General features: G+C 46.2%; 1 protein-coding gene across 3 annotated transcripts; it reads right to left on the bottom strand.

Annotated features, from left to right (window-relative positions):
• Positions 1-347: 347 nt before the first annotated feature.
• On the bottom strand, positions 348-12,097 carry rbm6 (RNA binding motif protein 6). 3 transcript variants are annotated; one of them, XM_060068610.1, is made up of 23 exons: positions 11,957-12,097; positions 11,352-11,427; positions 9,575-11,117; positions 9,361-9,450; positions 9,210-9,279; positions 8,229-8,302; positions 6,204-6,275; positions 5,800-6,094; positions 5,331-5,488; positions 4,736-4,836; positions 4,575-4,644; positions 4,391-4,466; positions 4,127-4,191; positions 3,598-3,781; positions 3,250-3,347; positions 2,614-2,985; positions 2,368-2,517; positions 2,104-2,169; positions 1,668-1,892; positions 1,371-1,445; positions 1,139-1,242; positions 997-1,048; positions 348-902 (listed from the first exon to the last, which is right to left on the bottom strand). In XM_060068610.1, the coding sequence occupies exons 2-23, from the start codon at positions 11,396-11,398 to the stop codon at positions 810-812; spliced, it is 4,080 nt and encodes a 1,359-aa protein (XP_059924593.1). In that variant the 5' UTR covers positions 11,399-11,427; positions 11,957-12,097; the 3' UTR covers positions 348-809. The 3 variants fall into 3 exon arrangements, with proteins under 3 accessions (XP_059924593.1, XP_059924595.1, XP_059924594.1); XM_060068612.1 differs by having other exon boundaries at positions 3,250-3,338; XM_060068611.1 differs by having other exon boundaries at positions 4,391-4,463.
• Between the last annotated feature and the right edge of the window lie 172 nt (positions 12,098-12,269).

Here is a 12,269-nt window from a genome sequence, read left to right as displayed (position 1 = left end):
AATTTGCCACGCAGGTCATATCTGCCTGCCCAGGTTCGTTTGTGCCAACGTATTTTGGTATGCCCAATGCCTGTGGCGAGCGAAAGACTAAAATGGTAATTTAAAATGTCTTGTTCATCCCTCATTAAGATTGCTAACTCTTGCGGCCTATAGAACCCCGTACACTCTGAGCTCTTTTCAACAGCCGGTTCAGTTCAGCCTTTGGAAAATGTTTCAAATGTGTTGCTGCCATCTAGAGGAGAAACGCTGCATCACAGAGTAAAACCTTTTAGCCGTCAGAGCCAGAACCGTCGGAAATGGAAACGGTTAAACGTAAAACAATCAAGAAAAGACGCCAGAAGAGTTGATCTAATTAACTTAGGTTTTTACTAAAAAAATTGTATACATAAAACAAAATTAAAAGACAAACGTTAAGCAGTATTCAAAATAAAATTAATGTGTAGTAAAGGAGTCACAATGACACTTATTAGGACACCAAATATCAGTTATCCATAATATGGGTGGGAAAAACCACAACTTGTAACTATTGATGCACTGTCTTTCATAAAAACAAACTGGATCAACGGATATCACTCTCCAGCCACCTCCGGTCAGTACAGTTAGTGTGAAACAGGGCTTATTTACATCGTGTTTCCCCTTGATATCATTTCCTACAGTCACGGCTCTATAGAAGGACCAAGGCAGAGAGGCAGTAAACACAGTGGGGGAGGCAGTATTCCTACCCCCACAGAGACAAATCTGGCAAGTCATTTAGACCAAACGCTTCACATTAATCAAACACGGACGATAATGGGTGACGCAAAGCCGGGTCAATCGAGCTCCTTGAAGCGGGCAAACATGGCCTTTCGCACCGCTTGCTTGTAGGTCGCGTGGTCCCAGACCACGGGCTCCTTCTTTTTCCTCTGGAAACAAGAGACACAATTTGTAAACCTTTAGTTTTTATTGGGCAGAAAATGGGGGGGTTTGAGCCGTGCGCGTCGGTGCATCCTCACGTACCTCTACGGGTTCACAGCCTAAACCGGGTCGGTCGCTGCCTTTGTGCGTTTCCCTAGAAGAGAGAGGAAGAGGAGGAGTCAAATCACAGCTCGTGGGTTTCATCCGCGATAACCTAACAAGCGTTCCGTTTGCTTCCACCAACCTGGAGCCTCCGGCCCAGGCGTTGTGGTGGTGCGTGTGTTTCTTCTTCTTGGGCTCCGGCGACCGCAGCGGGACCGTGACCGTGACTGTCTCTTTAGCGCTCAGCTGTGGAGGACGGGGTCAGAGCGGCGTTAACACCACCGCTCAACAGGAGGCGTGTGCACAGAAATCAGCCCTCGTCTCACCCCCTCCCGGTTCATGAATAACCCTTTTCAAACCCCCCCAACACTCACTTCCTTCTCCTGGTTCTCCAGTGCCTCCAGCTCCCTCTTGGACCTCTTGATCTTGAGATGGATCTCCATATTTTGCTGTACAGGGGGGGGGGGGGATCAATGTCACACATACATTTATGCATTGAAGAGTAAATGCTAACTACGCAGTAACTCTAACACTTTATGAATATGAACATCCAGACTAGGAATGCACCTATACAGGCACATATTAGTTATCGGTTCGATTCCAGGCTAGAGGAGGGTGTCTGAGCATCATCCGATACCTTATCGCAATCCAATATTAAAGTGATACCACACCTTGTGGAGGTCAGAGAGCTGCTGGTGGCGGATCAGAGCGTCCTTGTTTGGGAACTGTCTCCTGCACAGCAGGCAGGCCAACTTCTTCCAGTCCGTCAGCTTGTCCTCCTTGTCCTCAGCCTGGCTCTTGAGGTTCCTCGGAGCCTCCGTCTTCTCCTCCTCCACCTCCTCGTCGCTGCCGGCGCCGTAGTCGGACGCGAGCAGGCCCAGGGATCCCATGGGCCGCTGGGCAGACCAAACACAACCACGGACGGTCGTTAAACGGCAACGAAGAACCAAGTCCAAAACTCTGGTCACAAGGTTCACAGTTCAAAAGAGCTCAGTCAGAGGTCTCTGGTTACAGAGACGCTTGGCTTACACTTTTTATTACGACGCCGTCAACAGAAAGAGCGTAATTGCAAGCATCAGGGAACGGGATACGTGGAGCATGACTCACCTTCAGCTTCTCGTCCTTCTTTGCGGGAGCGAGAGGCTTCTTGAACAGATCGTCCCCAGCAGAGCCCTGAGTGGAGGAGGATTGAGAGGAGGACACAAAGGGGGTGTTCAAACAAATACAAGATTGACGGGCAAATCCCACCCTCTCTTCATGGCAGTACGGCACTTCCAGAAAGGAGATTCACAGCTTCATTGTTTACGTGATGTGAAGATTATACAGTGTGAGCTGTGCGTGTGCATGTGTGTGTGCATGTCTCTCTCTAACCTTCCTCTCGAAGACGGCGAAGCCAGCGTCGGCCGCCTTGGACGACCTGCGGTCGTCGTGTGCCCCCATCCTCAGCACGGGGGACGCCGCGCGGACGCTGTCCTTCTGACGGTTCTGGATCTTCGCCCAGCGCTCCATGTCCTTCATGATCTGAGCGATAGGGACACACTCGCAGCCGTCAGCGTACGAGTCGTATGCCCGGCCCCACACACACACACAGTCCCGCTCAGCCTCGCCGTGCGTTACCTTGACTGCGGCCAGGCTCCGGGGCTTCTCCTCCTTGCCCTCCTTCTCCCGCCTGGCGGACTCCTCCTCGGCGGTGAGCGTGGGGCTAGTGCCGGTGGCGCTGGGGCCCGGGGCCGCCGCCGCCGCCACCGTTGGGGCCGGGGAGGGGTCCGGGTCGGGGACCTCGGGCGGGGCGACGGCCTGCTCCGACGGCTTCTTCATCTCCAGGGGGGCGTCGGCGGCCGGGTTGGACAGGATGGCCTGGACCTCCGCCGTCATGGCGACAGACTGGGTCTCTGTGGCGGGGGCCGGCGTGCCGCCCGGCACTGGGATGTAGGTCTTGGTGTTGGCGTCCCAGTACAGGTACTCCTGCGTCTGGGCGTTGTAGAAGTACTAGAAGCGGATCCAGGGACAAACAAAAACTTTAAGGTTTCCATATTTTTATCTTTTGATTAGTGCATTCAAATAATGCTGGTGTACAAGCAATCCAAATCACATCGTTTACTGTATGCATGAAATATCATTTCAAATTAGCAAGTCACCTACACTAAATGCAAATGACCCATTGGGCAATGCCTTCATGCTGCATGTTGTCAGACGAGACATTAAGCTGCTAGGAGGCCAATACGTGATCCCAGGCGTTGAACGCGTGCTTACCCTGGAGCCGGGGTCGTAGTAGAGCGTGGTTTCAGGATCATAGTAGAATCCTGAAGTCGCATCATAGAGGTAATTAGATACGTCCGGAGCTTCAGAACCTCAGAAAACAAATGGAAAGAGGCACATGTTGGTCATCGCTGCCTAAGGAACATCGGTAAGCAAACCCAGCGCCTTCTTTCAAAATCCCTCAATTCTCAAAACGATGTTACGAAATAAATAAAATGCAATACTGTAATATACATATATACACAACATCTTAGACTGTTTGACTTCAGGTCAACTCGGGGCTCTCTGAACAATGATACACCTCTCAGGATTCAATAATTATAATTGATTAAATCTGTTTACCATAAACATAGTTCTCTGAGCCATCCAGGGTAGATGGCACTGCCGCAGCCTGGAGTCCCCCAGCCTGGAGTCCCGTAGCCTGGAGCCCAGCAGCCTGGAGCCCCCCGACCTGGAGGCCAGCAGCCTGGAGCCCTGCAGCCTGGTACGAGCCATCCAGGGCCGGCGTTGCACCATAGCCCACTGCCTATTGAATAGAGGCCGAGGGGAAATTTAGTCTGTTTCAGATTCTTCTATGATTCTCAATTCACAAACCCGAAAGTCGATGTCTTATGCCTTTGTGGGTTCAACATTATTGCAATGATCGTTGTTTTAAATATAAAAATGACAAAATCTTACTACACACTTTACTCTGCCTCCAAGCAACACTGCATTTCTTAGCGCACATCGGACTGGAGTAGATCCTTAAATTAGTCTACTTTTTTAATCGAAATCTAATCTCGATACCGAAAGGATTGCGCCCCTGGTAGGAGAGCAAACACAGGTGTAAACATAGTGCACAGTAGTTATCTCCATGTTTGAAGTAACCTACCTGGTTATAACTGGAGTCCATTGGCAACAGGGGATGTAGACCGCCAGCCAACATATTTCCAGGAACTACAAAGAGGACCCAAGTTTGGATTCAGTTTTTCCATACAAACAAAACAAACATCCTATTTTAAACCCAATTAGATAGAATCTCATGTTGTATTTCTGGGCGAGCACAGTTCTATTCTAGTCACGTTTGGGAGCAGAATGGGCTCAGCGTGCAGTATAGTGGGAGGCTAGTGCGTGAGTCTCCAAGAGGATGGCTAACCTTGTAACCCACCACTGACTGGCAGCGGGGGCAGCGACTGTGGGAACTGCAGAGTCTGTAAGAACTGTTGTTGTTGCTGAAGTTAGAGACAAAAACCATATTAATACACAGAGTAGTGAACCCTATCAACAACACCCCCCCGTCTCACTTCGGCCGTTTTAAAAAACAACAGAAATGATCCTACCGCTGTCATGTTGGCGTCAGGTGGGGGGTAGCCCAAGAGCGACGTCTCCGGCTTATCGTCTCGTCTGAAACTGGAGACGAGAGCAGGAAACAACATATTATGATAATTGGTCCAAATACATGAACAACCTGTTTCGACGCCTCTTTGGCACGGTCCCTTACTTCTGGTTCTTGAGGGGTTTGGCGACCTCGGCGTAAACTCTGACGCCATCGATGGAGAGGGGCCGGGGCTTCGTCAGCAGATCCACCAGACGGGTCACTTGCTACACAAGGTTCAATTTGTGTTAGGACACAAGGAGGCTTTGGATTTGAAGCCGTCTTTTTGTGTAGAACCTCTCCCCAAACAAGCGAACACCTGCTCAGTTAGCACTAGGGTTTGTTATTCAAGCAGGAAGTGTTCCATGCAATAACTCCCCTATTTTACATGCTTCGGCTTTACGTATCCACCATGAATTACATGAAATATTTTTTGGCCAATTAACATTAACAAATTTACTTCAGAAAAAAATCAACTCAAAATTGTGGTAACCATTTCACTGGCGAATAAACAAACGCAATAAAAGCAGCATATAGCTTATCACGATTTTAATAAAATTTCAAAAAAAGCTTTATGGGAAATATAAAGTGCATGGAAATTGGTCGACCGTGATGCAAAAGTACTTCATCATTGTTATGGGCACGGGTCCAGCCAAATATGAAAGAGAAAAATCGTGCTTCGAGTGAGCTTGAAGGGATGACTTTAGAGGTTAACCCATACCTCGTGGGAGTCCATGTCCACGAAGCAGAAACATTTGGCGCCTGGTGTTTTGCCCTTGACCAGACGGACGTTCTTCTCATCCAGATAGGCAAAGGGATCAAGGCACTTCAGGATGGTCTCCACCGTGGTGGTGGGCGTCACGTTCTTGATGATCATGGCTTGAGAGAAACACAAGGGGGACGTGGACGTGTTCACTTGAGGAAGCAATAAATAAGAGTATATCCACAGCCATTATTGCTCTGGATACCACCATTTTACAGGAGCGAATACAAAGTCATTGTAAACAATACCTATTCAGAAAGAGTGAATGTCAAAAGCAAATGAGGACATTAGGTAGGCAATGTGCACAACGATGAAAGCCTCGCTCTGTACTTACAAAAGTCGATTATCATTTTGGGTAATGCTGCTTATGTACACACCACGCAAATAACAGTCAATTCTTAAAGAGAGTGCTGGAACATGAACCTACTCTTGCTCTCTTTGAAGATGGGATCAGAGTTGTGCGGGCCCTGGCGGGGCGGGTTGCGGTTGGCCCAGGGCTCGGCCTGCTGCTGGCTGTCCTGCTGCTGCTGCTGGTCCACCTGCTGCTGCCAGGCCTCCGGGGTCATGTCCGAGCTCCGCTGCCACTGGGCCGCGGGCTGGGGGGGCTCCATGAGGCCGTCCCCCTTGGAGCCATTCAGGCCGGGCTTTGGCACGTCTTTGACTGGCACGTCTGGAATGGGCAGCAGCGGCTTCTGGACCTGGGGTGCGCTGGGAGTCGGTTCCTGCCCCGGGCGGGAGATGAGGATATTGGTCAAGCAGGATTCAAGGATCGAGTCTTTAGAGGGTCAACTGATTGTTCACAGGAATGGGAGGGCTGGGAAGGGAACTTACGAAAGCGAAGGGATTCTTTTCTGGTTGGACGTATTTCATGGAAGCTGTTTTATGGCCGACTTTGAGGGAACCCTGAAATGAGAATAAATGAGCTCACTCACTGGGCAACTTCAAGTGCATCACCTACATAAACCCAGAGTACCCATCATGCACTATGCCAGACTAAGCCAGCCAATCCCGTCATGAAAAATTTTTATTAAAAAAAAGGCAACCATACGCGGTTATTTAACAAGGCTAGCTTCGACAAGGTTCAGAATTCCTTATACAAAATCCTTTCCTCTTCATAATATATATATAAATCAAGAGTCAGTCGTTGCACGGAAATACAATAAAGGAATCAGAGTCCCAAATAGGATTGACCTGCCAAAAGTTATCCCTTGTGAACCGCTTATACCACAAGGAAGATGTGAATTTGCAGTAAATTTAAACCAAAATGGTTCATACCAGACCACATAAAAAAAAGAATTTGACAATGTAAACTGACGTTACTATAAGTTAGATACGATATTTGCTATTTAAAGAACATGAGACGATAAGACACGGTGATCCAGGTGCTAATATAGTCAATACTCAATTTCTTCAATAAAATCTGAACTCAAACGTAAACAATTAGCCCATTTTAGAGAGTTAACGGCTTAGCAATTAATATATATAGACCCAGCCATGCATATAAAATGCAATTTGAAAGCAAGAACCACATTATATAGCCCTATGTCCAAATCATACCCGTGGCATAAATGCAAAAAAACAAGGATCAATATGGCTCAACGGACTTCGCAGTCAAGATGGCGCCATTGTGAAGGGACGCCCTTTTTCAGGCCCCCCTCAAACTAATGTTCATTTGTATTGCGCATTCACATTAAGATAAAAGTAGGAAACCTACACAAGCTGCCAAGTTGTGGCCTTTGAAACGTTCCAAGTCACAAAAATATCCAAGCAGAAGTTATTCTGTGTTCCCATAAACAATCAATAACTACACAGAACTGAATTGAACAGATGTACATCCCCTCTACATTCAGTTGCATACGACCGACATGAAACCGCTATGGGATGTGTCCAAGATTGGCTTGAAAATGCAGGGACAGGAGATTCACTTAAGACAAGGCAAAGCAGTCGAAAGACTGCAAAAGGTCTAGCATCAAGATCATGAGGATGAATATAGACAAGAGAGACCCAGACCGTGAAGTGGTTCACGACCAGCAAGTTCAGAAATGGGGTCTCCGACCATAAGAAAGAAGCCCAGAAAGGCTACGATTTTGTCAACATAGATCACATGCTGAAAGTGGAAATCCAGTCAGGGGAATCAGGAACTTCTGATGAATGATGGGAAGTATGTGGGATCATGTGAAAAAGTTGTTGCATTCAGACACGAGTTCATCACATTTGTATCCACCACTTTCCCTTGAACAGGTTGGTGCTTACAAACGCAATTAAATCATAAAAAATGGTAAAAAAAAAGGTCTTTCTACAAATACTGTCTGGACAAGAGGGTTTTTCTGACTTAGGTGTTGAAGAGAAAATGTGATCTTCACATAACAAGGGCAATGATATCCTGGCACAATATCATCCCAAACATGTAGGAATCATTGAAAACTGTGGAGAACAATACAGGAAGGTTGACTGATTTCAACCTTTTTCTGAATCCAAACCGTTTTTTTTTTAATAATTAGTCGCATTATTGGTTGATCACACTTTGAAACTGGCTTAAAGATTATGTATAGAAATGCTTAAATCGCATTAGCGTTAGTAGAGTATACGATCCCGGTCTCATACAATGTAAAACAGAAAACTCCCAAGAATCCCATTAACATTAGCTATAACATGTAATTGTTAGTTGCCTCTCTGTAACCTGGTGCTGCTCAAAATGTAAATCTCAAAATAATGCCGTCGAATGACAACAATAAATAAAAGACACCACTTTTACAGGACCCCGTCACCCCCTCCCCCACGTTCTACTAAAAGCCTTCTCAACCCCCCAAAATCCTGTTGGGAGAGAGGGCCTTCGTAGTGACGAGGATGGGCCACCTTGTTCGACTCCATGAAGTGGACTGCATCCTCGAGGTTTAAAAACTCCACATAGGCCGTATCGTAGCTGTAACCTGGGGACAGCATTTGAAATACAGATGGGTTTTTGTTAGTCAAAGCCAGTAAGGACAGTCACGCGGTGTATAACACAAAATAAAACAGCACGTTGTGAATGAATCGAGGAACAGTGAGCATATTTTTCTATGGACAGAATGTTTACCTTCATGACACAGAAATTCAGTGTAATTTTCATTATGTTTTTTCTCTCTTCCATCATTCGAGTGTTCACTGCACTTCTGACTTAACGATGACAAGATGCATGATAGCCAAGCCTTTGCACACAGATATCCCAAACCCAGCTACGGCCAACGTATGGTAGCCAGACAGATTTTGGCACAAGAGTTTGAAAGTGTTGCCAGACCTTAATTTTATATTATGTTTTCCTAATGAAGATATTGTTCACGTTTCCGATCTCTTAAGATTATCTTGACAGAAGGCTTAGGAAATGTAAATGGCAACCTCTTATTTTTTATGATACAATAAACTTTATCCAAGGGGAACCCATGGAGACAATGAGAAGCTCTATCAAAGTAATCTATTTCACTTTCACTGACAGTGACCACTCTCTTGTTCGCCAACCATGTGATTCATGCAAAACACAATGTAGTGAACCACTCGTGATCAAACTTTTGGTGACTGACATCAAGTATGTTTAACATTGTTGCAGTGTTGAGGAAACCTCTGAGACAGCTGACAATGACCCTACAATCTCAGAAATGAAAGAAGTGACTGTTACGACACAATACCCACTCTCATACAATTGAGCGAAACTTAACACCAAGACCGGAAAAAAGCAGCGAAGAAGCTTTAGAAAAGAGGAATGCGAAGGTTCGAGTATCGTATCGGCGAGATATATCGTGGTACATTGGGGCGCTCGTTTGCCCAAAGAAAAACATTTCCATACAGCAACGTATTTCTCACCTGGAACAACACTTTTTATTTTCATCCCCTGCATGGACACTCCATCGCGAACAACAAAGGCACCAAGAATCTGCAAAAGTATTAAGAGTTACTACCACAAAAAATAAACGTCTGAACATTGATGCGAGTGCAGCACAAAATCAAATCATACCTGCTCCATTGTGGCAGTCTTTGGGATGCCAACTATGGATATCGTATTGGAAACTTTGTCCTCCGTTGATGCACTCCTGTAATCTTGATCCTTTCCGCACACATTTTGGTGAAAATAGATTAGACGGGCAGAAATGTCTTAATTTGCAAACAAGAGCCTACTTTTGATAATACAAAAGCATTAACGAAAAAAAGAAAATACTAAATCTACTAACCTGAGAGCCAGAGTCACTAAACTTTGAAGGAGGGTTGGGTTTAGTCTCTTTCAGAAGTTTGTCAGGTCTCTGAAAGTCCTCATGTTTAAAATCAAAGGGTCTTGTGGATCCTGTTCTATAATCGATGTCCCTGTAGTCCTGGTCTCGGCCCTGTGCTGCATTGCTACTTTGAAATTCTGTCGCAATCTTGCTGACCACAGGTCCCTGGTTATGTGGGGTATTATTTGTTCCTGGATAACAATCACTCTGCCCCTTAAAACCCGGGGGTGGCAGATTTTTCTCTTGATTGTAAGTGGGTCTTTGAAGAAGAATTGATGTACTTGGAGGCAGCTTGGGATCTTTTATATCGAGCCATGGCTTGCCCTTGTTCTCTACAGCAAGCGGCCCCTGAGGTGGACCCATTCCTGGGAAAGGAAGGTTGATTGGTGGTTTAATACCCACTGCTGGGAGATTCATGGCCCCAAAGGGGCCGCCACGGGAGAAGCCAATGTCTTTTCCAGGGAATTCCAATAATGGCCTATCACGGCCTTTAAATGCTGAGGGAACTGGCAAGATTCCCTCTCTACCAAAAGCTAAAGGTCCTGGTTTGTCTGTCAAGCCCTCTAATCCTTTACTTGCGTTGGGAAATGATGTGCTTTTCTGCTTGTTACGGTTCTTCCATTCTTCAGCGAGAGTCATTTCTTCACCACTTCTATAGTCCATGAGTGAACCATCCAAAAATTCCCCCTCTCCACGTGAATCTTCTGGCCCCCTCAAACCCCGTCGTTGAGGGTTTCCAACATCGGGGGGCATGTCGGACCTTGATCTCTCCCGATCATTATTGTTCCCAAAACGCAACGGAGATCGATCCCTACCCCTAAAGTCGTTCTCCGGTCCGGGACGACTCCTGAAGTCCATATCTGAATCAAATCCTCCTCTAGACTGGAAGGGAGGTCCCCCTCTTCTATCGAACTCCATCATCCTCCTCTCACGAGGTGGCAGGTCCAGGCGACAGCCATCCACGTCATCCATGCCCTCCGGAGGCCTGTCACGCATGTCCCTAAAGCCATCATTCCTCTCCATCCGGTCCATAGGAAAGGATCTCCTGCCATCCATGTTTTGATTGGTGAACCTGGACATGTCTCCAGGGAACATATCCCTGTCTCTCATGTCCCTGTCCCTCATATCCATGAACCTGTTATTTTGCTCCCGTGATGGCATACCTCTCCCTTCCATGTTTGGAGAGTTCCTACCCCCAAAGTTAGTTTGATTTAAAAGCTTGTCTTGGATAGTTTCCTCCCCCTGCCTCCTCATGTTGAAGTTGGGCTCTTCGTCGGGTCTGAATGAATCGCGGTTTGGACCTCTACCACGCATTTCATGCGTTCCCATTTCACTCCCTCGCCCCCTTGTGTTAGGCCCATCCATCCTCCGCATGTCCATAGGTGGTACATCGTGCAGTCTTTGGCCCATATTACCCATTGGACCCATGTTCATGCCATCCCTACCTCTAAAATCAGGCATGGGACCATCTCTGCCCCCAAACATGTCTCCACGACGATCACCACTGGAATACACATTACTATGGTTAATGGAAACGCAATAAAATACACTTGGAATTTTACCAAAGACATGCAAGGGAAAAATTAATTAATGAAAGTATTATCACTGAAGTTTCCGCCCCTGCTGTCCATTTGATAGAAATACAGAACGTACTTCTAAAAAATATATATAACCTGGGGGTGTGCAGCAGCGCAAAATGATATCAAGTAGATAAAGCACACAACAAATTAATCCTTACCGAAAGGGTGGCCCCCCTCGTGGTCCTTGCCCAGGTCCATCCCACATTATTCTTTACTTCTCCAACAGTCTATCACCTGGCAAGATAGTGTTCATCACAATTTCACACATGTGGAAAATATATAAAACAACGTTTGCTTCTGCTAGATCTAGGACCGCGGGTACCCAGGGCATACTGCAACTTGCGGCTGACATCAGCAGACGGTCAACAACACGAGCATTTCAACACATCGTGTCATAGATCTGCTAATGCAAGATGAGAGGTCTACCACAGATGGACGAGCTGCGAAGGCATGGGTTCAGGCCTGCTGTGGTTCATCAAGTGACGTCTATTAGTAATAAGAGCCGCGCGATTTATGAGAATATGCGAATCTATATCATAAGCGACAGTAGAAACCGGTTGCTTAAATGAAGTCTACCTCATTACCAAATAAAGAAACATATCTAGAGAATGAGGTCATCGGCTAGCGTTTGCTCCAACATTAGGTTGGCTAACATTAGCAATGACGATTTCTTAACCTTGTAATGAAGACGCAGTAGCTCGTATTATAATATTATGAACGGCACTGTACTGACAAAAGGGCAATTTCAGTGTAAATGACCTACCTTTATTATTTATTCTGATATTCTGATAATTCTATGCAGAGGTCCAATTCAGAGTAAAGGCAATAGTTTAAAATGGAGCCTAGCCCACTTTTTCCGGGAGTGACGGCGAAGCCTAGCGTAGTTTAGTAAGAACCCTGGGAGTTGTAGTTTTATCAAGGATGGGTGATTTCCATTGACAAACGTTCCTTTTATAGTACAATCTTTGCACAAACATTTATTTCATGAAGCCAACCAAATAAAGCACATGGTGTTTTATACATATTTGGACATCTGTGTTTTCTCAGGGAATTCCCTCAAAGCAATCAATTATAAT

Source organism: Gadus macrocephalus, chromosome 13 (genome assembly GCF_031168955.1).
Source record: "Gadus macrocephalus chromosome 13, ASM3116895v1".
NCBI classification, from domain to species: Eukaryota; Metazoa; Chordata; class Actinopteri; order Gadiformes; family Gadidae; genus Gadus; species Gadus macrocephalus.
This window is presented reverse-complemented; position numbering and strand designations above follow the sequence as displayed.

Excerpts from the sequence above, each read along its gene's own strand:
- rbm6 (XM_060068610.1), bottom strand. The coding sequence starts at position 11,398 with ATGTGGGATGGACCTGGGCAAGGACCACGAGGGGGGCCACCCTTTCG. Across the intron at positions 8,303-9,209 it reads AATAAAAAGTGTTGTTCCAG|GTTACAGCTACGATACGGCC; the intron begins GTGAGAAATACG and ends TGCTGTCCCCAG. Across the intron at positions 4,645-4,735 it reads AAACCCCTCAAGAACCAGAA|TTTCAGACGAGACGATAAGC; the intron begins GTAAGGGACCGT and ends TCTCGTCTCCAG.